Here is a 26,216-nt window from a genome sequence, read left to right on the forward strand (position 1 = left end):
GTGCTATTTTTGTGTACTTTACAAAATGAAAGCACACATCTGATTGGGCTTCTGTGGGCAATGCCACCATTATTTCCAGTCACCTGTAAAACAGCTCATTAACTTGACATTACGACATGGCTAAAAAAATTTGAATAAAGATTTTATTACCATTATCATCAAACCCGTGAGTGATTTCATGCCCGATGACCATGCCAATTCCACCGAAGTTCAGTGCCTGTGGCTGGTGCTTACTGAAAAATGGAGGTTGAAGAATACCAGCAGGAAAAACTGCAAAAATAAACACAGTTGCACTCATTAATGACTGCATTGACTGTCCATGGCTTTTATCATATTCATTAGAATTGTTTGGAATGACTTATCCATGGGCCTTGTGGCAGATAATTTCCTGATCTGATCATTGGGGGTCATTCCGAGTTGATCGTAGCTGTGCTAAGATTAGCACAGCTACGATCGTAAACTCAGATATGCGGGGGGACGCCCAGCACAGGGCTAGTCCGCCCCGCACGTCAGTGCCGCCCCCCCGCGCAAATACAAAAGCATCGCACAGAGGCGATGCCTTTGTATTTGAGGAGTAACTCCCGGCCAGCGCAGCTCCTGCGGCTGGCCGGGAGTTGCCCGTCGCTCCCGCTGGCCACAGCGGCTGCTTGAGACGTCACGCAGGCCGCCCCCTCAATGGTCCGGCCACGCCTGCGTTGGCCGGACCGCTCCTCCTAAACGGCGGCTTAATGCCGCTGTTCAGCCCCCTTCCGCCTAGCGACCGCCTCTGTTTCAGAGGCAATTGCTAGGTAACGAAAACTGCCATGCGCCGGCGCACTGCGGCGCTGGCGCATGCGCAGTTCTGACCCGATCGCTGTGCTGCGACAAACTGCAGCGAGCAATCGGGTCGTAATGACCCCCATTATACCAGTTCCCCTTTCCCTTTTGCTCCCTAATAGGGCGTAAGAGCTACATGTTCACATTACAGCCAGCAGGTGGTGATCTAGAGCCAAATAATTTATTATAGTCATAGGGGTAAATTTACTAAGATGGGTGTTCTAGAAAGGATGTAGCCCATAGCAACCAATTAGATTCCAGGTATTATCTTCTAGAAGGTGCTAGATAAATGAGAAGTAGAATCTGATTGGTTGCTGTGGGCAACATCCCATCTTAAATAGAACTCCCATCTTAGTAAATTTACCCCAAGGATGGTGCGAAAAGAATGGACACAATTACAGGCAAACTCAATGGCATAAATAACAAGTCACTCAAATCTACATTAATTTCTATGTTCTCAGTTCAAAAAGCAATGTCCATATTTTGTCATTGTGAACTTCCTATGCAGGTCCAGCTAACTTAAGTGACATCAGCCTTTTCCAAAACGTGATGATGATAAAACAAATACTTGAGGAAAACAGTCTATAGATACCTTTCTTGGCCCCATCGCTACCTACCGATCTGATTTCGGTTGGGAGAATAGAAAGCATCAGCCACTGCTGCTCCAATTATCCAGCTGCAAGAGAATGACACAGATAAAATTATTAGATGTCAATTCTAAAACCTCAATATGTTAACAGAGAATAGCCTCGGAGATGCCAGGATATCTTTTGCCACCCAGTACGCGGAACAGACATTTCCAAGTGGCATGTCATGTTGTGAATGAGCATGCCCCATTCAGCGGTGTGTGCTCAGTCTAGCATGTGCAGAGGGCCCCAGTATTCACACCATATTGGAGGGATGCGGATGACGGGGCTCTCAGGCAGGTCTGGGACCCACAAAGCTCCTGTTGATCTGTAACAAGGTTGCAGTAAGGTCATGATGTAGCAAATACAGGGAAGCCAGCAGGGTGGCGAGGGCCTGGTAGTGGGGGATTACAAGGTGGCCAGGTGGGGCATTTACATAGGAAATGTAGTTGTCCACTCTCCAAGACTGTCTGGGAGACACTCAAATTTTGTGGAACACTTTCCGGACTTTCAAAAGAGTATACAGCCTCCAGTATCAACCCATTTCACAGTAAGTGGGCAGTCTAGGGACATATTGTCAGAAAGTCATGTTGAATCCCATCATCATGATCTTGTTCCCCAACATTAAGCAGGACCCAATGACTCGATTCACCACGCTGTGTTCCCCGCACTTTTAACCTGCACCTGCCCCCCAGAATGTCTCAAAGGGATTTACAAAAAACATTGGCAAATATGGCTTTAGAGGGACATTAGTGGATGGTGTAACCACTAACCAATCATCAAGCTGTAGGTGTCATTCATCCCCTTTATTGTGATACATAGAGTATACAATATGCTACATTGCATGCTGTATAAACAACACAACCTAGAAAAACAATATTTCACTGCAGATACTTACGCGTCTTGATCTACCGGTTCTCTTAGCTTTTTTAGACTTTTTTGTGCTCCAGCCTTTAAAATTTCCAGTATGTTTTCAAAGTATTTCTGTTCACTAAAGTTCAACTGCAGAGAGAGAAAGAGAAAAAGAAAGAAACAAACAAACAAACAAACAAACAAACAAACAAACAAACAAACAAACAGTGTTTTATGCACTAGACTTATGCAGCCTGATAGTTATTTTCCTTTTTTCGGAGGCCATTATATTTGTAAGCTGACTTTCAATACTATTCAGCCTGTGAAAGCATGGCAATTATGTGGTGACCTTCCCTCTCCTGTATAAGCATTTTATGAAACCACTCAAAGCTGTCACAACTGCTGTTCAAGTTACCGCAAATCAAAGGAACTCAGCCAGATGTCTGTGACCTCTACAAGATGACTTGAACCACAGGAGCCAAAACAAATGACACTCAAAGCTATTTTAGAAGGCTGCGCTGTGAAGAGCTGTCTTTCTTACTTGGGCTGTTATGTCACAATTAAAACAAATTTCATCCGTTGGTTCAAGATATCTTTTAAAGAAAATAAAGATGGGAAGAAGACACTGGCACACCAGCTGTGAACTGGGACTTGCAAATTCATCTCCTAAAATGCTGCTTGTTGGAGTCTCATTGATGTCTAATTATTCATGAGACTGAGGGGACATCAGGACTGTCAGTTTGATTTGAATGTTTTATTTCATTGATTGAAGTTATCCTTTAAGTTTCTCTTAAGTTTCTCTTATGCAATGTGCACCAGAGCCGGATTAAGGGGGGGGTCCCTAGGATACGTACCCCCGGGCCCCCCTTTCCAAAAGGGCCCCCTGCCACACCACAGATCGGATCTCTCTTCCGATCCGATCTGTGGTGCTGTGCTCCCGTCCGCACTGCAGCGGCGGACGTACAAACAGGACAGCTGAGCGACGGCTCAGCTGTCCAATAATGTATGAGTGAAGTAGGCTGCCCCAATGGCTGAGCGGCAGGCTGCTCCATTCATACATGATTGGAGAGCTGAGCCGTCGCTCAGCTGTCTGTGCGGTTGGCGGGGATGGGAGCGCAGTTCGATCGTTGGCTGAGTGACACGTTATTCATCCTATCCGAAGACAGGATGCAGATCCGCTGCCCAATCAGTAGGTCAGCGCCTGAGGTGTGGGGGCGGTGTTTCCTGAAACCTTGGTAACCGCATGGTAACGCGCTGTGGAAGCCGGGATTCCTGCTCTGTGTCGCTGTCTAGGTTCGGACAGGAGGACCCGCACACCACACCCGCCGCCAGCACCATGAAGATTGAGGAAGTTAAGACCACCACGAAGACCCAGCGCATCGCCACCCACGTCAAAGGCCTGGGCTTGGATGAGAGCGGAGTGGCCAAGCAGGCGGCAGCTGGGCTGGTGGGTCAGGAGAACGCCCGGGGGGTGAGGATGCACACTGCGTGCCATTCGCGGGATGGCTGGGCCAGTCGCTCGACTTGTGGGGCTGTGACAGCCGTCCTGGTGCTTGTGGTTCCACAGCAGCTACTTGGAGCGATGGCCGCAGCACCCTGCTAGAGTTCTGGGTCCCCATGAGGGGTATTACCTGGTGACTGGTGGGATACTGTGTTACTATGTACATACAGTGGTACCTGATCTGCTCAGGGTGTCAGTAATTGCTGAGAGGAGAGTATGACACACACACACACACACACACACACACACACACACACACACACACACACACACACATATTATATATACATACATACACATATATATATATATACACACACACACACACACACACACACACACACACACACACACACACACACCCCTCTCTTGAATAGGGGCCCCACTGTCTTAAGTACCCCGGGCCCCCCATGGTCTTAATCCGGCTCTGATGTGCACTGAAAGGTACAAAGGGATTACCATTGACATGTCTTTCTTACAAAATACTCAGGGGTCTATTAACTTAGTCTTGGATGGAGATAAAGTGGAGAGAGATAAAGTAGCAGCCAATCAGCTCCTAACTGCCATATCACAGAATGGGTTTGAAAAATGACAGTTAGGAGCTGGTTGGCTGGTACTTTATCTCTCTCCACTTTATCTCCATCCAAGGCAGTAAGTAGACCCCTTAATCCCTGTATCATAGCCAGAGCATTTGGTTCTAAGGGGCATATTTATAAAAGAATATTTGTGGGGTACCTGCAAAAAGTAAGGATCTCCAGGATTTAAGAAGGAGGAACCTTAGCTGATATGTCTGGTCCCTCTGTAGGTAGGCAAACTCCATAGGTAGGTATACAATGAGACCGGATCTCCACCATCCCCTGGATAAGCAGGGCACACCATCATAACTGTACTACCTTCCCCTTTTATAGCCTTGTCTTCCAAAACTAAATCTGATTTTTGCAGAAAAATACCGGAAAATACAAGGCTGATTCTGAGATGGACCCATCTTTTTTATTACGGACACAACGACTGAGTTCTAGCACACAGTGCACCGTGCAAGTGTGGACTACACTATAATGACAATGTTGAAAAAGCTTTTATTGAGATTTTTACAAATTTATTAAAATTAAAAACTAAGAAATCACATGTACATAAGTCCATACAGCCTTTGCTCAATACTTTGTTGATGCACCTTTGGCAGCAATTGCAGCCTCAAGTCTTTTTGAATATGATGCCACAAGCTTGGCACACCTATCTTTGGGCAGTTTTGCCCATTCCTCTTTGCAGCACCTCTCAAGCTCCATCAGGTTGGATGGGAAGCGTCGGTGCACAGCCATTTCCAGATCTCTCCAGAGATGTTCAATCGGATTCAAGTCTGGGTTCTGGCTGGGCCACTTAAGGACAGTCACAGAGTTATCCTGAAGCGAGTCCTTTTATATCTTGACTGTGTGCTTAGGGTTGTTGTTGAAAGATGAACCGTCGCCCCAGTCTGAGATCAAGAGCGCTCTGGAACAGGCAGGGCCGGCTCCAGGCCTACTAGCACACTGAGCGAGAAAATTTAAAAGCGCCCCCCCCCCCCCCCCCATGCGCGTGGCGAAGGTGCGCTCCTGGAAAAGTGGGTGTGGCCTCTGGAAAAGTGGGCGTGACCTCGTAACTTCACATCATCAAACTATACGCCCACAATTAGCAGCCTTACACATAACAGCCACAGTAGTGTTCCTTACACACAATGTCTCCAGTATAGTGTCACATACACATAATCTCTCCAGTATAGTGACAGATACACACAAGGGCCCTCATTCCGAGTTGTTCGCTCGCTAGCTGCTTTTAGCAGCATTGCAAACGCTAGGCCGCCGCCCTCTGGAAGTGTATCTTAGCTTAGCAGAATAGCGAACGAAAGATTAGCAGAACTGCTACTAAATATTTTCTTGCAGTTTCTGAGTAGCTCCAGACCTACTCCTAGATTGCGATCAGCTCGGTCCGTTTAGTTCCTGGTTTGACGTCACAAACACGCCCTGCGTTCGGCCAGCCACTCCCACGTTTTTCTCTGACACACCTGCGTTTTTTAGCACACTCCCGGAAAACACTCAGTTACCACCCAGAAACGCCCCTTTCCTGTCAATCATTCACCGATCAGCAGTGCGACTGAAAAGCGCCGCACGAACATCAGCAAATCTACTAAGTTTTGTGTAAAATAACTTAGCGCATGCGCTCTGCGTACCATGCACATGCACATTTAGCAACAAATCGCAGCATAGCGAAAATCGGCAACGAGCGAACAACTCGGACCCCCACTGTCTCCAGCATAGTGCCAGATACACATAATGTCTCCAGTATAGTGCCAGATACACATAATGTGCAGTGCCAGACAGACATGATATGCTCCCCAGCAGTGCCAGATAGACATGATATGCCCCCCAGCAGTGCCAGCTACACATGACATGCCCCCAGCAGTGCCAGCTACACATGAAATGCCCCGCAGCAGTGACAGCTACTTGTGACATGCCCCGCAGCAGTCCTAGCTACACGTGACATGCCCCCCAGCAGTGCCAGCTACACGTGACATGCCCCCCAGCAGTGCCAGCTACACATGATAGTGTTCACTTTTTAGGGCAGGTTGCTGATCACAGGGAGGGCACATTTTTAAGTTAGGAGGGCAAAATGATGTACATACTGTAATGCTTGTTGTTCCCATTCCTACACGCTAAAGCATGGACAGTGCGCGGCGAAGGAGCGCAGCAAAAATTTAGGGGAGTTACTTCATGGGGAAGGTGCGTGGCCACATAATAGTGGCAATTCACATTACACCACACAGTAGTGCAGCTAATACACTTTGCGCCAGGCACAGCACGTTAGACACTTTGCGCCAGGCACAGCACGTTAGATACTTTGCGCCAGGCACAGCATGTTAGACACTTTGCGCCAGGCACAGCACGTTAGATACTTTGCGCCAGGCACAGCATGTTAGACACTTTGCGCCAGGCACAGCACGTTATACACTTTGCGCCAGGCACTGCACTGAGACATATTGCGCTAGGTAGAGCACTGAGACACATTGCCTAGCCACAGACGCCTAGCGGGAACACTACATGATATGCCCCCCAGCAGTGCCAGCTACACGTGACATGCCCCCCAGCAGTGCCAGCTACACGTGACATGCCCCCCAGCAGTGCCAGCTACACGTGACATGCCCCCCAGCAGTGCCAGCTACACATGACATGCCCCCCAGCAGTGCCAGCTACACATGACATGCCCCCCAGCAGTGCCAGCTACACGTGACATGCCCCCCAGCAGTGCCAGCTACACGTGACATGCCCCCCCAGCAGTGCCAGCTACACGTGACATGCCCCCCAGCAGTGCCAGCTACATAAATGGCCACACAGTGCCAGATATGTCCCCACAGTTCCAGATACATAAATGACCCCACAGTTCCAGATACATAAATGCCCCCACAGTGCAGATATGCCCCCACAGTGCCAGATACATAAATGCCCCCACAGTGCCAGATACATAAATGCCCCCACAGTGCCAGATACATACATGCTCCCACAGTGCAGATATGCCCCCACAGTGCCCACATACATCTTTGCTATATCCCGCCATGTATGGCACAGTTTTGCATGCCTTAGACTCAGGGATTTAGCCATGCCTTGTGATTTTTCTTAATTTGCTTCTTTAATATGTTACTTTATACATATCCTCCTATTATGGCAAATAAAAATGTAAAAATGTATCTACTTGCTACTCGTGAGAAACAGCTTAGCCGTGTTTTGCATGTTGTGCCAAATTGGTAAAAAAGCAAAGATGTAAGTGGACACATCTGTACATAAGTGCCCCCACAGTGCCAGATACATAAATGCCCCCACAGTGCAGATATGTTCCCACAGTGCCAGATACATACATGCCCCCACAGTGCCAGATACATACATGCCCCAACAGTGCCAGATACATACATGCCCCCACAGTGCAGAAATGCCCCCAAAGTGCCAGATATGACCCCCACAGTGCCCTGCCTAATACCTGCGGTGCTGCTGGGAGGGAGGAGTCTGCTGAGGGCTCAGGCGGAGTGACTGTACATACTCTGTCTCTGTTGTGTGTGCGCTTTGCGCGCCGCCGGCGTCTGATGTCAGACGCCGGCGCCGCACACAACAGGGCAGGCCGGGCGGGTAGCACTGCAGGCTGGCACGGCTCCAGTCACGAATATGGCGGCGCCAGCGCGCGGCGCCCATTAAGGGTGGGGCCCCGCGCGGCCGCTCTATTCGAACATGCCTGGAGCCGGCCCTGGGAGCAGGTTTTCATCCAGGATGTCTCTGTACATTGCTGCATTCATCTTTCCCTCTATCCTGACTAGTCTCCCAGTTCCTGCCACTGAAAAACATCCCCACAGCATGATGTTGCAACCACCATGCTTCACTGTAGGGATGGTATTGGCCTGGTGAGGAGCGATGCCTGGTTTCCTCCAAACATGACGCCTGGTATTCACGCCAAAGAGTTCAATCTTTATCTCATCAGACCAGAGAATTTTGTTTCTTATGGTCTGAGAGTCCTTCAGGTGCATTTTGGCAAACTCCAGGCGGGCTGCCATGTGCTTTTTACTAAGGAGTGGCTTCCGTCTGGCCACTCTACCATACAGGCCTGATTGGTGGATTGCTGCAGAGATGGTTGCCCTTCTGGAAGGTTCTTCTCTCTCCAAAAAGGAATGTGTCACAGACCTGGGTCGAGGGGATTGGGTACTCAGGGAGTCTTCCGATGGTCGGGAAGAGGAACCGTAGCTGGGTTGAAATAGAGATGGCCGGGTGTAGGTCTTCCTCATGCAGCTTTATTTGTAACTAATGTTTGAGAACGATGCCAAAAGAACACTGAATGAAAAGATGAAATGGTGATTTGAGAACGATGCTGAAGAACTCGGAATGAGGAAACGAGTGACGACTTGTGAACGATACTGAAGAGCACTGAATGAAGAAATGAGTGATGACTTGTGAACGATGCTGAAGAACACTGAATGAAAAAATTAGTGATGACTTGGAAACGATGCTGAAGAACACTGAATGAAGAAATGAGTGATGACTTGGAAACGATGCTGAAGAACACTAAATGAAGAAATGAGTGATGACTTGTGAATGATGCTGAAGAACACTGAATGAAGAAATGAGTGATGACTTGTGACCGATGCCGAAGAACACCGAATGAAGAAATGAGTGATGACTTGTGAACGATGCTGAAGAACACTGAATGATGAAATGAGTCATGACTTGTGAACGATGCTGGAGAACTGGTAATGCTGGAAGCACTCAGAGAGCTGTGTACACACTGCAATGCTGGAAGCACTGGAGCTCAGAGAGCTGGATACACACTGTAATGCTGGAAGCACTGGAGCTCAAAGAGCCGGATACACACTGTAATGCTGGAAGCACTGGAGCTCAGAGAGCCGGATACACACTGTAATGCTGGAAGCACTGGAGCTCAGAGAGCCGGATACACACTGTAATGCTGGAAGCACTGGAGCTCAGAGAGCCGGATACACACTGTAATGCTGGAAGCACTGGAGCTCAGAGAGCCGGATACACACTGTAATGCTGGAAGCACTCAGAGAGCTGGATACTCACTGTAATGCTGGAAGCACTGGAGCTCAGAGAGCCGGATACACACTGTAATGCTGGAAGCACTCAGAGAGCTGGATACTCACTGTAATGCTGGAAGCACTGGAGCTCAGAGAGCCGGATACACACTGTAATGCTGGAAGCACTGGAGCTCAGAGAGCCGGATACACACTGTAATGCTGGAAGCACTCAGAGAGCTGGATACACACTGTAATGCTGGAACCACTGGAGCTCAGAGAGCCGGATACACACTGTAATGCTGGAAGCACTGGAGCTCAGAGAGCCGGATACACACTGTAATGCTGGAAGCACTGGAGCTCAGAGAGCCGGATACACACTGTAATGCTGGAAGCACTGGAGCTCAGAGAGCCGGATACACACTGTAATGCTGGAAGCACTCAGAGAGCTGGAAACCCGCTTCCATGAACTGCAGCGTGAGTCTGGGGGTAGCTATGCAGCGACGATACTCAGGCGCTGTGTCTCTGCCCAGCACTTCATTTTGAATCTCCCGCCTTGCTCCTATTGGTTGCTGGGGTCATGTGACGGCCGGGGACTACCATTGGACTATTCCCAGTATGTGGTCACTGGGAACAATCCCGGCACCCCCGTACTGAGGAAGACAGGGATGGGGTATTGTGTGTAGAATTTTGAGGGGAAAAATGAATTTAAAGTGAAGCGCTGTGCATACTTTCCGGATGCACTGTAGGATTTTAATTCTTTGGTAGTGTTAGAAATTTAGATTAGTAACAACCATGAAATACATTTCAATTAGAAATGAGTATGGACCCCTGTGGTTTGGTTTGTATTATTATTATTAATATTAAATTTTATTTATAGGGGGCCACAAGTGTTTCCAGGTGCCGTACACATGACAGACATTAGAACAATACAGGGTAGACAGAACTTAACATTACAGTAACAGAAAAACTAAAACAGAGCACAGGCAGTGTCGGACTGGGGCATGTAGGGCCCACCGGGGGAATGCAGTGGTAGGGGCCCATGTTTAGGGGTGTGGTGAGTCTGCAGAGGGGAGGGGTCTGCCACCTCATTGGTTTCACTAACCATTAGAGATTGCAATGTCTGGGCCCCTTCATAAATATATACAGTAATTCAGATGCTGCATGCATGATAATGTATCAGATTAATAACAGCAATGCACTGTAGAAAATACACCATAGTCCAGAAGGGTGGTCTTCAGGTTGCCGACTGTTGGGATCCCGGCACACAGTATACCGGCGCCGGAATCCCGACAACTGGCATACCGACAGATTTTCTCCCTCGTGGGGGTCCACGACCCCCCTGGAGGGAGAATAAATAGCGTGGTGCGCCACTGTGCCCGCAGCGTGGCGAGCGCAGTGTGGCGAGCACAGAGAGCCCGCAAGGGGCTCATTTGCGCTTGCCACGCTGTCGGTATGCCGGCGGATGGGCTCCCGGCGCCGGTATGCTGGTCGCCGGGAGCCCGGCCGCCGGCATACCATACTACACCCGTCCAGAATAAGGTAACATATGTATAATGCATAATTCAAGTGCACAATCTGGAATCTGATCCTTACAGCAGGAGGTGGGCCCCAAGGCAGTGGGGCCCACCGGTGGTTTCCCCTGTACCCCTGTGGGCCAGTCCAAGCCAGAGCACAGGTAACAATTAGCACCACAGTTCTCAGTACACACTACAGCAGAGATGTAAGGAAGCAAAGGAGTAGTTGGCATACTGCTAGGAGCAGACAGCCACTGGAGGAGATAAACAGTAACGAGTGAGAGGAGATGCAGGTATAGACTTTTGCTACGTACTGTATGAGAGAGCTGTAACTGAAGTGCAAGAGAAGAGGGCTGTGAGAACAGGAGGGAAGAGGGCCCTGCTCCAAGGAGCTCACAATCTAGGGTTGGGGGAGGAAACAGACAGGTGACATGAGGTGCGAACAATGAAAGGCAGCCTGATGGCAGGAAGTAAGCGAGGCATAGATGGCAAAGGCATGAGGGTTGGGTGAGGGGCCCCGAAACTAGGTTATGGGTCAGCAGATCTACAGTGTCTAGTAAGACAGTCAACAGGTCAACACCATATGGTCGACATGCATTAGATCGACATGGTAAAAAGGTCCACACGGTCATTAGGTCGACCTGTGAACGGTCGACAGTGCTTATGTTCGACAGGTACAAAAGGTCAACAGGCACCTTGCTCAAGGCAAGGTGAGCGAAGTGAGCTATGCGAGGGAACGCGGTACACTCACTGGGGGCCCACGTGCTCAGACGGAGAAAACGACACCAAAAACATACAAAAATATTGCATCAACCTATTTCTGTGTCGACCATTTTCCATGGATAGAGATAAAATACCAACCAATCCGCTCCTGCTATTTTGCAAATACAGCCTGTAAACTGTCGTGAGCTGATTGGTTGGTACTTTATCTCTCTCCTCTTTATCTCTCTCCGAGGTTTGCTAAATCTCCCCCTAACTCCACTTACTTGTGAGGATTCCTGGTCCAGTTTATCATTCTGATCTTCCAAAATGTAGTCTGGATATCCAATTTGCTCTTTGATGGATAGAGCCTGTAAAACAACAGATGTGTTTACTTTGATGTTGACTTACTGTAGATATTACAGTATGACGCAGAAATGTAAGTAAATAGGGCGTATATTACCCAGTTGCTGTAGCAACAACAAAGATGCAAAACACGAGATTTGGAGATGCCTCATTACACTCCCCAAAAGTTGTTGAAATATCAACATTCTTCAAGATACTTCATTAGTTAAAGAATGTAAATACTCTGCAAATTGGGCAATATTCCTTTTCTTGTAGTTTTACTAGAATTTCCAAAACAGGACCTGCCGTGGACTGCAGAGTACCGTAAATCGGTGTCAGCCAGCGGACCACACACCAAGATAAGCAAAAGTGTTTATTCATCAGATCCTAATTTATTTAACATCTGCATTCTTAAAGCTTTATAAGCAGAGCCGTGCGTTCTAAATTACTTTGTAAGTTGTCACTATACCAACGAACACCTAATGGGCTTGTCTGTTCCCTTTATCTGTGTGCTCCATGGGGGTAATTCTGAGTTGATCGCAGCAGGAACTATGGGGGTCATTCCGAGTTGTTCGCTCTGTAATTTTCTTCGCATCGCAGCTATTTTCCGCTAACTGCGCATGTGCAATGTTCGCACTGCGACTGTGCCAAGTAAATTTGCTATGCAGTTAGGTATTTTACTCACGGCATTAAGAGGTTTTTTCTTTGTTCTGGTGATCGTAATGTGATTGACAGGAAGTGGGTGTTTCTGGGCGAAAACTGGACGTTTTATGGGAGTGTTTGAAAAAACGCTAACGTTTCTGGGAAAAACGCGGGAGTGGCTGGAGAAACGGGGGAGTGTCTGGGCGAACGCTGGGTGTGTTTGTGACGTCAAACCAGGAACGACAAGCACTGAACCGATCGCACTGGAAGAGTAAGTCTCGAGCTACTCAGAAACTGCACAGAGATGTCTTTTCGCAATATTGCGAATCTTTCGTTCGCAATTTTGATAAGCTAAGATTCACTCCCAGTAGGCGGCGGCTTAGCGTGTGCACTGCTGCTAAAAGCAGCTTGCGAGCGAACAACTCGGAATGAGGGCCCATGTTAGCAATTAGGCAAAACCATGTGCACTGCAGGTGAGGCAGATGTAACATGTGCAGAGAGAGTTAGATTTGGGTGGGTTATTTTGTTTCTGTGCAGGGTAAATACTGGCTGCATTATTTTTACACTGCAAATTAGATTGAAGATTGAACACACCCCACCCAAATCTATCTCTCTCTGCACATGTTATATCTGCCTCCCCTGCAGTGCACATGGTTTTGCCCAACTGCTAACAAAGTTCCTGCTGCGATCAACTCGGAATTACCCCCCATTATACAACAAAATGTGTTATATAAGGGTAAAGCTTATCAATATTAAAGTCAGGTGAGATATTGGGTGGGATGTTTTAAAGTTCGTGTTCGGCAGCTGCGCGGGATGCTGGCTGAATGCCGCCATTTTTTAAAGGGGCAATCGTGTACAAGGCTAAACCATGCCTTGCAAATGATTGCCCCTATAAAAAAAAAACGTCCGAGTTTGTACGGCATCCCGCCCATTGTCTTTAACTAAACATACAGATTTAGCCACGCTCATCATGGCTACATCTAGACGCAAATGCACCTCGTTTGCTGCGACTACATGCATGCCTGGCATGTGGGTGCGTCTTAGTCGCACCAGTGCCCTTAAGAATGTATTGAGTGGCAATTGCCGCAGCCAGCCAAGGCCGGGCGTAGGTGCAACTAGGTGCACCCGGCATGCACGTATTGCACGGTGAAGCCACGGTAAGCGTGACTACATCTGTACCTAAATCATATTCACAGTGGACTATACAGGACTGTGATAGCAAACACAGCTGTAAAGCTATGAGTACCCTCCCCCACTATAATATTGTTAGTAATAAGGACTAATCAAAATGTAAAAAAAAAAACCCTGTAATCTATGGTGAATACTTCTCTTAACAAGTAATAATAATTTATTAGACATATACACTATAGTTACCTTATCTGCATTCCATGATGGATCATTATTCTAAAAGTAAAGCCTGGGAGCGCTCATTTCCCATTCTCATGATAATGGAAGTCGGTTATCTAGAGTTTTTAGATTTTGGTAATACATAGGGTGGGTTTACAGTGCTTACCTACTACGACTAAGTCTATCATGGTACACAAGTGGCGAGATGTTCTGATCGGTTGCTATTGAGGCCCGTACGCCTGTCACTGCCGACTTGTTGAGAGCAATGCACAGTCCCCTCCCCACGAATGCACCCCTCCCCATCTTAGAAACTTCACAAAAATCAATATTATACTTTGTGTATCGCTAAAGTTTTATTTGCAGGTTGGGCCTCTTGTTGCTCATCTCCACACAGCTATTTGAGAGTGTTTCCTGAATCTCAGCGACTCTTACAACAATAATACACTTTACAAAATTACAGAAAAAACATCCATTCTGCGGCTGTTTTACACACTTTTTCTTGTGCCTTTTCCTTTGACGTGCCATCCATCCACTGTAACTCATCCAAAGTCTCAATAAAGGCTTCACGCACTTTATTTATGAGGTCGCTGATCTATAAGAAGTTAAATAAGCAGAACAGTAAAACACTATCATATATATACAGTATGCATGTACAGAAATAATAAAAATATACATCTAGAATAAGAATACACCTACATCTGGTAGACTACACCTAGAATAAATTAAATGTTCGGTGTTCATCAGTCTGCCTGCTATACCTCCTGACTGAGCTGTCCCATACGTGTTATAGGGGCAGTGCTGTAACTTTGGGCCACATTTATAAAGTGACTTTGCAGAGTAATTTCCTTAGATTACATTTCTTTGAGCCAGCAGATGTCCTTGAAGAACCGAAGGCAACTCAAATAGAACTCCCCTAAAGCCTGACTAAGGAAACTAAGCGTAAATCGCATATAATAAAGAATTAACGGGAAGCAGTTAGCTTCCCGGCGGTCAATTTACCGACGCCAGGATCCCGTGGGAGGACGCAATGCCGGAGTCTACATACCAACGCTGCTCGGGATGCACATTACCGACAGCCAGCATCCCGATCGTCCTCACAGCGTGACGTGCTGCCGTCCTGCTGCGCGAAGGGGGTGGGGGAGTTAGATTTAGGCAGAAGAAGGGTGGTTAGGAAGCAGGGATGGGAGGGGTAGGGTTAGGGCCCTGGGAGGGAGGGTTAGGTTTAGGCACTTAGAAGGAGAGGTTAGAGTTAGGCATCAAGCAGGGAGGGTTTGGGTTAGGCAGCAGGGAAGGGGGGTTAGGGTTAGGCAGCAGGGAAGGGGGGTTAGGGTTAGGCAGCAGGGAAGGGAAGGGGGTTAGGATGCAGGGAAGGGCGGTTATGGTTAGGCAGCAGGTAAGGAAAGGGTTAGGGTTAGGCAGCAGGGAAGGGGGGTTAGGGTTAGGCAGCAGGGTAGGGAAGGGGGGTTAGGGTTAGGCAGCAGGGAGGCGGGGTTAGGGTTAGGCAGCAGGGGTCTGGTATTGAAAGTCGACAGTAACTAGGTCGACAATGTCTAGGTCGACCACTATTGGTCGACAGTAACTAGGTCGACAGGGTGTCTAGGTCGACAGGGTCTTTAGGTCGACATGTTCTAGGTCGACAGGTCAAAAGGTCGACATGAGTTTTTAATGTTATTTTGGTGTCGTTTTCTTCGTAGAGTGACCGGGAACCCCAATTAGTGCACCACGTCCCCTCGCATGGCTCGCTTCGCTCGCCATTCTTTGGGCATGTTGCCTTCGCTTCGCTCGGCACAGATTACCGTTCCAATCGTAGTCCACGTGGATCGTTAAGTATAAAAAGGTTCAAAAAAAGAAAAAAATTGTGAAAAACTCATGTCGACCCTTTGACCTGTCGACCTAGAACATGTCGACCTAAAGACCCTGTCGACCTAGACACCCTGTCGACCTAGTTACTGTCGACCAATAGTGGTCGACCTAGACATTGTCGACCTAGTTACTGTCGATTTTCAGTCCGGATCCCAGGCAGCAGGGAAGGAAAGGGGGTTAGGATGCAGGGAAGGGCGGTTAAGGTTAGGCAGCAGGTAAGGAAAGGGTTAGGCTCAGGCAGCAGGGAAGGGGGGTTAGGGTTAGGCAGCAGGGAAGGGGGGTTAGATTTAGGCAGAAGAAGGGTGGTTAGGAAGCAGGGATGGAAGGGGTAGGGTTAGGGCCCGGGGAGGGAGGGTTAGGCACTTAAAAGGAGAGGTTAGAGTTAGGCATCAAGCAGGGAGGGTTAGGGATAGGCAGCAGGGAAGGGGGGTAAGGGTTAGGCAGCAGGGAAGGGAAGAGGGGTTAGGGTTAGGCTGCAGGGAAGGGAAGAGGGGTTAGGGTTAGGCTGCAGGGAAGGGAAGAGGGGTTAGGGTTAGGCTGCAGGGAAGGGAGGGTTAGTGTTAGACACCAAGCAGAGAGGGTTAAGGTTAGGCACCCACAAGGGAGAGTTAGGGTAGGGAAAACGTGAGGGTTAGAGGGATTAATGGGGGTCTGTCGGGATTCTGATGGATGGGATGCCACTGCCGGCATCTTGTCCATTGGCAAATCATACTGAACCCGAATTAACTTCTATTTAATCCAGTTTTCATAGGTCCTGCCTACCATAGGAGACCCGATTGAAATTCTCATCTGCTTCTACTGCCCTCCATTACTGCATTTTGTCCCTGGCGCTTTCACTATATGAGTTCCCAGGACGTGCAGTATTGAATACAAGCACTGGTGCAGATTTGGTAACAAAAAATGGGTGTAACTTAATCAAAAGGAAAGTGCATAGACAAATGGTGTATTTCCACCCATATACAGCATACTGTATGTGTCTGCTTTACTAGTCATTGCGCCTGCTCCACAACAACACCTGTATTTTGGTGAGTCACGTGGACATCTGGAGGAGTTGTCAACCCTCACTTATCCCAACCTCTTCCTAGGGAGATGGGAGGGACAGGGACGCAATGATCATTTATGGGTGTAGTTTGTATGTTCTCCCCACACGTGTGTTTTCTCCGGGTGCCTCGGGTTCATTCCAGAATCCAGAGATAATTGGACTCAGCATGAACGTTAACATTATACCTGGAAAAATTGTACTTCGTAACCTGTGCTATGGGAGTAGAAATGACCTGCACTACATCAGTATATTTCCAAATGCGGCACTGAAACACAGCAGTACATGTTCCAATCTTCACAATGCATTGCAGCTACTACACAGTGAATATAACAAAGAGCCCCTTCATGTTTGAACAGCTTTCATTTAGCACAATATAAGCTCTGGTGGACACTTAGGGGTAAATTTACTAAGATGGGAGTTCTATTTAAGATGTGATGATGCCCATAGCAACCAGAGTCTACTTCTCAGTTATCTAGCACCTTCTAGAAGATAATACCTGGAATCTGATTGGTTGCTATGGGCAACATCCCATCTTAACTAGAACTCACATCTTAGTAAATTTACCCCTTAGGGCCTGATTCATATTTGTAAACTAACATGATGGTTTGGTACAACACAATGTTTTGGGGATTTGTGTATGTGCAGAATGGGTCTTACGATGTTGGTCGCTGCCCCCTGTTACCCGCAGCCTGATTATCATGCTGCAGTGTTTTGGGGGTGATGTGGGGGTGGAGCCTGACACTGTTATTTAAAATGGGGGCGTGTCACCCCTATATTGATGGCATGATTGGCCCAGGGTCTGCGTCATCGGGCACAAATTTCCTGGACCCAGGTGTCCGGATTCTATGGCCAGTATGAGTAAGCTTCAGCTTATGCAGGCTGATCGTTGCCTGAATCCATAGGGAATGATCACGATGACAGCTGTCGTGATTTGATGCTGTGCCTCACAAATGCTAACAGGAGGCATCTATCTCCTACAGATGCCTCATGTTGCATTTAAATTTTAATGGCACGGAATTGCACACTTGCTTTCTTTTGGCTGTGCAATTCCATCCAAACATGATTTTTTTTTATTTTTAAACAAAGTTACAAAATAAAGCTAAAAAGAGGTAGCCATCTTTGCTTGGATTATTACCTCAGTCATAAACCTATAAAACAAAAGCAGGGACTATGTTTTATAATACATGTCTTAATTTAGATCAGCTGGTTCTTAAGAAATAACTCAACTCAAAAATGACTTTACCTAAGTGAAATTATTTAATAACACACTGGGACTTCTGCCTGAAATCTTCTGTTGAAAAGTCAGGAAAACAGTCTTGTTGCAATATACAGTATGACACATAGGTTATTTAAAACAAACTCTCCTTAGCAACCTCTGCAATCCTGGAAACAATTATCGCTACATATTTTGCCAAGGAAGGTTATTTCTACAGTCCAAATGCCAAATGGCAGCCGAAGTGTGTTTCTGCAATTTAAACGTGTGGTTTTAGGCAGTAGTCCTATTTTAGGTGTTAAGTGAGGTACCTTATGTCAGCGGTAGAAACAAATGATAAAAATAAAACACGGGGTAATTCTGAGTTGATCGCAGCAAGATTTTTTTTAGCAGTTGGGCAAAACCATGTACACTGCAGGGGAGGCAGATGTAACATGTGCAGAGAGAGTTAGATTTGGGTGTGGTGTGTTCAATCTGCAATCTAGATTGCAGTGTAAAAATAAAGCAGCCGGTATTTACCCTGTACAGAAACAGAATAACCCACCCAAATCTAACTCTCTCTGCACATGTTATATCTGCCTCCCCTGCAGTGCACATGGTTTTGCCCAACTACTAAAAAAAATCCTGCTGCGATCAACTTGGAATTACCCCCACAGTATATAAAAATGAAAGCAGAGGTACAATTGCTATGGACAGCATACCATATTTTGCCTAAACTTATCTGTACAACAGTTTTCTGAAAACCTTGCACAATCATATTAAAATATTCTTATTAATTGTTGTGATTATTGATATTATCCAATGTCTTGTAAAAACTAGAGATGTGCATCTGGCACTTTTCGGATTTTGTGTTTTGGTTTTGATTCTGGATCCCTGCTTGTGTTTTGGATCTGGATTGGTTTTGCCAAAACCACCCTTTCGGGTTTTGGATCTGGATGATTTAAAAAAAAAAACATAAAACCAGCTAAAATCACAGAATTTGGGGGTAATTTTGATCCTATGGTATTGTTAACCTCAATAACATTCATTTCCACTCATTTCCAGTCTATTCTGAACACCTCACAATATTGTTTTTAGGCCAAAAGGTTGCACCGAGGTCACTGGATGACTAAGCTAAGCGACACAAACACCTGGCCCATCTAGGAAAGGCACTGCAGTATCAGACAGGATGGCAGTTTTAAAAACTAGCCCCCAAACAGCACATCATGCAAAGAAGAAAAAGAGGTTAGAAGATGGAATTGTCCTTGGGCCCTCCCACGGGCCCTCCCACCCACCCTTATGTTGTATAAACAGGACATGCACACTTTAACAAACCAATCATTTCAGCGACAGGGTCTGCCACACAACTGTGGCTGAAATGACTGTTTTGTTTGGACCCCCACTACAAAAGAAGCAATTAATCTCTCCTTGTACAACCTGGCTCTACAGTGGCAAGATGTCACCCTCAGATACCCCCCCCCCCCCTCCCCGACCCCCTTCAGTGTTTACATCCTCATCCTCACAGAGAAATAATATTGAAATAAAACCACATCATTTAGGTGTCAGTGGACTGCTTATGCTATTACCCAAAGTTTCTGAGCTTGACAATGACTTATGATGAATGTGCTGCAGGTGACGTATAAGGGAGGATGTTCCTAGGTGGTTAACGTCCTTACCCCAACTTATTATGGACTGACAAAGGCAACAGATGGCTTGACACCTGTTGTCTGGATTTGTGGAGAAATAATTCCACACCGAAGAGGTGGCTTTTTTGGTATTTTGCCCAGGCATGACAATGGGCTTTTTCATCCCATGGCCAACAACTGTCTCCACTGGTGCCTTATTCATACAGACCACATCACCATCAGAATCCTCACCGTCAACTTCCTCCGCAGCGCCAGCTACACCCATATCTTCCTCATCCTGGTGTACTTCTGCAGTGACATCCTCAATCTCAATATCAGCAACTGGACTGGCGGTGCTACTCCCAACACTTGCAGGGGGCGTGCAAATGGTGGTACGAGCCTCCTCTTCCCTTACAGTGTTGTGAAGGTCAGGCCTAGACGTCGCAACCACAGACAGTGCCAGCACCCCTGTTTTTTCACAACACCCCTGTAATTTTACAGCATACAAGACAGGGCCAGTGTACATTGATTTTCACTGCACCCAAGAATAATTACAGCATTCAAGACAGGACCAGTGTACATTGATTTTCACTGCACCCTGGCATAATTACAGCATACAAGACAGGGCCAGTGTACATTGATTTTCACTGCACCCTAGAATAATTACAGCATACAAGACAGGACCAGTGTACATTGATTTTCACTGCACCCTAGAATTATTACAGCATACAAGACAGGGCCAGTGTACATTGATTTTCACTGCACCCTAGAATTATTACAGCATACAAGACAGGGCCAGTGTACATTGATTTTCACTGCAACCCTGAATTTTTATAGCACAGAGGGCCAGTGTAATGTTATTTGAACAGCAACACCCCTATATTTTACAGCATACAGCAGTGTGCTTTTAATTTTTAACAACTGCACCTCTGAATTTTTACAACATACAGGGCCAGGAGCACCCCTATATTTTAAAGCATACAGGAGCAGTGTGCTTTTAATTTTTAACACCTGCACCCCTGAATTTTTACAACATACAGGACCAGCAGCACCCCTTTATTTTCCAGCATACAGGAGGACAGTTCCCCTGCACCCTGTACAACATAGTGACAGCCAGGACAGCAACACCCATGTACAGCAGCAGCACATGAAACACCAGTGACAGCCAGGACAGCCAAGACAGCACCCATAACACAGCACAGGTACACCACAGTGACTGCAGCAGCACCCCTACAGAGCACACACTAACCCCACCCGATGTCACCACCCACAGAGAGAGACAGAGGTCTGTCTCCCTCATTCTCCAAGTTCGGAGAGAAAAAGGCGGCGACATGCGGCTGTTTATATGGAATCCAAAACCCGCAAGATTCCGACAGCGGGATGATGACGTTTTGCCTTGTACTGGTTTCCGAGTCTGACGGAAGTCCCGAGCCGGACTCGGAGCTTGATGTTCGGGGGGAGTTCGGTTCTCAGGGAACCGAACCCACTCATCTCTAGTAAAAACAGGACCAGGCGGACAATCTTTCACCAGTTTATGCCTTTTGTGGCTAAGGAAAAGCTCCAAGTATGGAATATGAGTTACAGGCAAAGCTACCACACAATGAAAAAGTGAAACTGCTTGCCCTTTCCTATACGTAGAAATACATTTCTTCAAATTAAGTCTGTAACAGGGCTACAGGATGCTGTATATCTGGTCTTCCGCTTGATACATTTCCACAGTGAGTATATGATAACCCTCAACTGAATGGATATCTATGTAAGCAGCTACACCACTGTGCCAAACTAGCACTTGCGCCACTGCTATAAATGCCAAACAAATCCCCTTGCCATTGCCGTAGTGTTGTGCGGTGGGTTGAGGCAAGCGAGGCAGAGCCTTTCCTGTCATACTTATGTACATGCCGGAGTTTTGACTAAATAAAGTATATGAAAAATACAAAGAATATATTAGAAATATCTTCTTTTTATTATTCTAATAATTTTTAGAGTCAAAACTCTGGAGTACAAAGTCTATGGCAGGTGAGGCCTATCTTTTCTGCACATCTCCTGCTTGCGATTAGTGAGCCGTACTGTATCTGAGGATGTAGCATCGGATCACCTACGACACCATCGGCCAGCTGCGTGACCCATGGAATCTCGCAAGCCCGCCATCGCAGATCCAACAAAGAGGTCAGGAAATCAATGGAGACCCTGTACTCATCACTACCCCCAAAATGGAGGCAACATGCCGTTGCCCACTCCCAGCCCCCAAATGGTAGTAGACTGTCAATTACTGAAAAATGACAGTTAGGAGCTGACTGGCTGGTGTGTTATCACCTCCCAATTTATCTCTTCACCAGGCTTAGGGCCTAATTCTGACCTGATCGTAGATGTGCTAGATTTAGCACATCTACGATCAGATTCCCTGACATGCGGGGGGACGCCCAGCACAGGGCTAGTCCACCCCGCATGTCAGGCCCTGCCCTGTAGCACAAGTAGAAAAGCATTGCACGGCGGCGATGCCTTTGTACTTGAAGAGTAGCCCCCTATCAGCACAGCTCCTGCGCGCTGGCAGGGAGCTACCCGTCGCTGTGAGGGTCACAGCGGCTGCGTGTGACGTCACGCAGCTGCCGTGGCCCTCCCCCCGCATGGTCCGGGCACACCTGTGTTGCTCGGACCGCACCCCTAACGCCGCCGGCCTGCCCCCTCCGTCCACCGAACAATCAGGCCGAGGCGATCGCAGAGCTGAGGCAGCCGTCGGCTGTCTGGCATGCGCTGGCGCCGGCACATGCGCAGTTCAGACCTTATTGCTGCTGCGATCAGGTCTGAATTAGCCCCTTAGTAAATCTGGCCCTGTGTACCAGTGCTGCTGTGGATGTGCACTGTATGACAGTATACTGACATTACAGAAGTAAGTATTAATAATATTAATGGGGACAAATAATGAATGTGCTCTGGAAGGAGAATAGGAGAAGGAAACATATATTGAAAAACTGCATATCATAAAGGGATGGGTGTGACTTCACTTTTGGTGTATTTACTCCCCATTACTGAACCGTTAAAAAGGACACTGGTTGCACCCTGAATGTTTTATGTTGCACCCCGAGCTGTAAATGCTATGAGGAAATCAGGATTACCACACAGAAGCGGCTCCAGAGTATGGGCTGCAGCGCAGTCCAAAATTCAAATAGGGTCACCACACCAACTGCCAGTGAGTCCCGGCCGGTGATGTTCAGCAGTGTTTGGGGTGGCAGTTGGTGTGGCTCCCATATCTGAATTTTGTACTGTGCTGCAGCCCCACCCCTGGAACCACCACTTATTACCAGTATATTTTCTGTAGACAAGGAATGTGTCCTGACCCTTCACTTATTTACGATGTGGGATCTATTTGGGTATGGCACGTCATTTATAGATGGGTAGTATGGTAATGTAAATGTTACATACCATCCTCTTGCTCTCACCAGCAAATGCTTCCTTGACATACATAGCTCCAACCGCATTCTCCATGTTGCTGTTTACGTAGCTGACACATTCCCTCCAGCGGGCGTCTTCCAATGTGGTCCCATACAGGGCCTGGAGAGACACAAGCAAGAACTTTATGTCACTAATATCTGCTTTGCATAAGTGTATCCATAGGCGTGCGCAAGGGGGGTGCCTGGTGTGCACAGGCTCCCCCTAATGTCCGGCACCCCCGCACACACGCGCACGCCTGTTGCTGCTGCCGCCAATTCCCTTCTCAGTCTGACACTGAACTTGAAAGGAGGAGAGCGCTGCGCGCGTCTCTCCTGCCCCTCACTGTGTGTCCCCGTCTCCGGCAGTCATTTACAATGTCTCTCGGCTGTCAGCCAATCAGAGCTCGCAGACCGGCTCTTAATTGGCTGCCAGCACGTGAGCTTTGATTGGCTCACAAGCCAGCGGCATATTTCAAATGGCCGCCGGGCACAGCCAGGGACTCAGTGAAGTGAGGCACAGGAGAAACGCACGCTGCGCTCTCCGCCCCTCAGTGGCAGAGACGGAAATCGGCGGCACTGGCAACAGAGGAGGGTGAGCACAAATGGGGGCATATGTATCTGACACCACTGAGGGTATTTATGTATCTGGCACCACTGGGGGCATAATGTATCTGGCACCGCTGGGGTCATATGTATCTGCCCCACTGGGGGCATTTATGTATCTGGCACCACTGGGGGCATTTATGTATCTGGCACCGCTGGGGGCATATGTATCTGGCACCGCTGGGGGCATTTATGTATGTGGCACCGCTGGGGGCATACGTATCTGGCACCGCTGGGGGCATTTGTGTATCTGGCACCGCTGGGGGCATATGTATCTGGCACCGCTGGGGGCATTTATGTATCTGGCACCACTGGGGGCATATGTATCTGGCACCGCTGGGGGCATTTGTGTATCTGGCACCTCTGGGGGCATGTGTGTATCTGGCACCGCTGGGGGCAAGTGTGTATCTGGCACCACTGGGGGCAAGTGTGTATCTGGCACCACTGGGGGCAAGTGTGTATCTGGCACCGCTGGAGTTATTGAGTAAGGTGCACCGCTGGGGGCATATGTTTATATTGCTTTGAGTGCCAATAGGTGGTGCTAGACACGCCCAATAGGTGGTGCTAGACACGCCCAGTAGGTGGTGCTAAATACACCCCTCCGACGGTGCACCCCCTAATAAAATGTTCTGCGCAGGCCTATGAGTGTATCTATAATTGGTGTGGTGCACACTGGCCCCTGGGTCCAGGGGACCCAGACCACGCACCTTGCACCCATGATCAATTATTTACCTCCCCGAAGTCCCACGTCGGCAGAAGAAATCACTTGGAAAATGGCTCTGCGGCCATTTTCCCAGTCATTCGCACATGCGCAGTAGAGTATGTCCCTGGTAACATGGCGGCTACATATGGGTGAAAATAAGCATATAGGACCTTATTCAGCATGGGTCAGAGATGTGTTGCATAATCATACCACCGACCCGTGCTTTACTGCAAACACGCATCAGCTGCAATGCGAGTATGTGGGCTGGCACGCATGATTGACAGAGATGGGCATCGGGTGGACATCAACTCGGTGTTGTGGGGAAAATGGGGGCTGGGCAGTGCCATTTTAAGGGTGGCCACGTGACATCACACGTGGCCGCTGTGAGTGAAAACATGGCCGCCATGAGCCTGTCTTTCGCGGGGGGGGCTTCCACAATTCAGCGATGAGATTGCATTGGGATCGCATCGCTGCTGGGTATTTGCATGCTGGGCGGCCTTACCCAAACTTGCCTACCTGACCCTCTCCATGAGGGAGAAAATGCTCTGTTCCTGGACTTTCCTGGTAATGTATGATTGCCATCACCTGTGGTGAAACACCTTTCTTATCAATTACCTAGCTCACCACAGGTGATGGCAATCATACATTACCAGGAAAGTCCAGGAATAGAGCATTTTCTCCCTCATGGAGAGGGTCAGGTAGGCAAGTATGGCCTTACCCTGTGCTGGGCGGCCCACAGCATGCGATCGCAGCCAGTTGTAGTTTTTCTAAAATAGCTGAACTGCAAATGAAGTTGAATAAGGTCCATAATGCCGTGAACTCAATGTGGAATCAATTCAACTCTGCATCGACCAAATAGACTGTTGACATCTACAGTAATAAAGAATACAGCAACTGTAGATAAAAGGAAAATTCTTCTTTATTTGAAGAAAATTGATGAGGTTCTAAGAGATTCCAAGAAATCCTACTACAGTCTATGAATTTACTTTTCCCATCTTGGTCCAGTGAATGCTCATATTTTATACTTTATGTATAATTACCTACTGTTAAAAATACCGTAACATAGAGTAACATTTAACACTTAAATATTCAATATTACTTCTGAATAAACAAAGAATATATTTCTGATTTAATTATGCTTGTAACCTTCCCTGACAAGACTGAAACTCAAGCAGCACTTAAGGGCCCTACACACTGGCCGATAGAACTAAACGATATGAACGTTCTCGTTCATTAATGAACGAGAACTCCTTCATAACATTCAGTGTGGAGGCAGCAACAATGAACGCTCGTTCATCGTTGGTGGCAGGTCGCTTGTGCATGCAGGCCAATATGGACGATCTCGTCCATGTTTGCATGCACTGCTATGGAGCCGGGTGACGGGGGAGTAAAGAGACTTCCCCCCCCCCCCGTAAACCCCCTCGCTGCCGGGTTGCCCGTCTGCCGTATCGGCGGTCGTACAGCTCGGCGGCGGGTCACCCAGTCTGTAGGGCCCATTACACTAACTCCATTGTTGTGTGAATTCATAGGTTCTCAAACTGGGTCTTCAGGACCCCAAGCACTGCATGTTTTCCAGGTCTCCCCACAGAATCACAAGTGAAATATTTAGCTCCACCTGTGGATCTTTTAAAATGTGCGAGTAATGAGTGCACCTGTGCACCTGCTGGGTGACCTGGAAACGTGGGCTGTTTGGGGTAGTGAAGACCGAATTTGACAACCACTGTATTCAGGGCTGTAGAAAGCAGCGCCAGGCCCGGGTACTATAGGGGGCATGCCCTAATAAAATATATTACAAAAAATAAATTGCGGGTCCACGAAGTGGGCCCATGTGCTCCAAAGGGAGGCGCCATGCAGATTCAGGGCGGGGTATGCGCATCAT

The 26,216-nt window shown here is 47.7% G+C and overlaps 1 protein-coding gene across 2 annotated transcripts in view; it reads right to left on the reverse strand.

Annotated features, from left to right (window-relative positions):
* Positions 1 to 26,216, reverse strand: part of MMEL1 (membrane metalloendopeptidase like 1) — a 536,727-nt gene that overhangs the window by 37,302 nt on the left and 473,209 nt on the right. For both annotated transcript variants that reach the window (XM_063943337.1, XM_063943336.1), the window contains exons 13-18: positions 23,024 to 23,152; positions 14,375 to 14,473; positions 11,835 to 11,918; positions 2,341 to 2,444; positions 1,434 to 1,492; positions 151 to 270 (exon numbers count right to left, since the gene is read on the reverse strand). In XM_063943337.1, coding sequence (XP_063799407.1) covers positions 151 to 270; positions 1,434 to 1,492; positions 2,341 to 2,444; positions 11,835 to 11,918; positions 14,375 to 14,473; positions 23,024 to 23,152 — 595 coding nt within the window. The remainder of the gene's footprint in view (positions 1 to 150; positions 271 to 1,433; positions 1,493 to 2,340; positions 2,445 to 11,834; positions 11,919 to 14,374; positions 14,474 to 23,023; positions 23,153 to 26,216) is intronic.

The sequence above is a fragment of the Pseudophryne corroboree genome, chromosome 10 (assembly GCF_028390025.1).
Source record: "Pseudophryne corroboree isolate aPseCor3 chromosome 10, aPseCor3.hap2, whole genome shotgun sequence".
NCBI lineage: Eukaryota > Metazoa > Chordata > Amphibia > Anura > Myobatrachidae > Pseudophryne > Pseudophryne corroboree.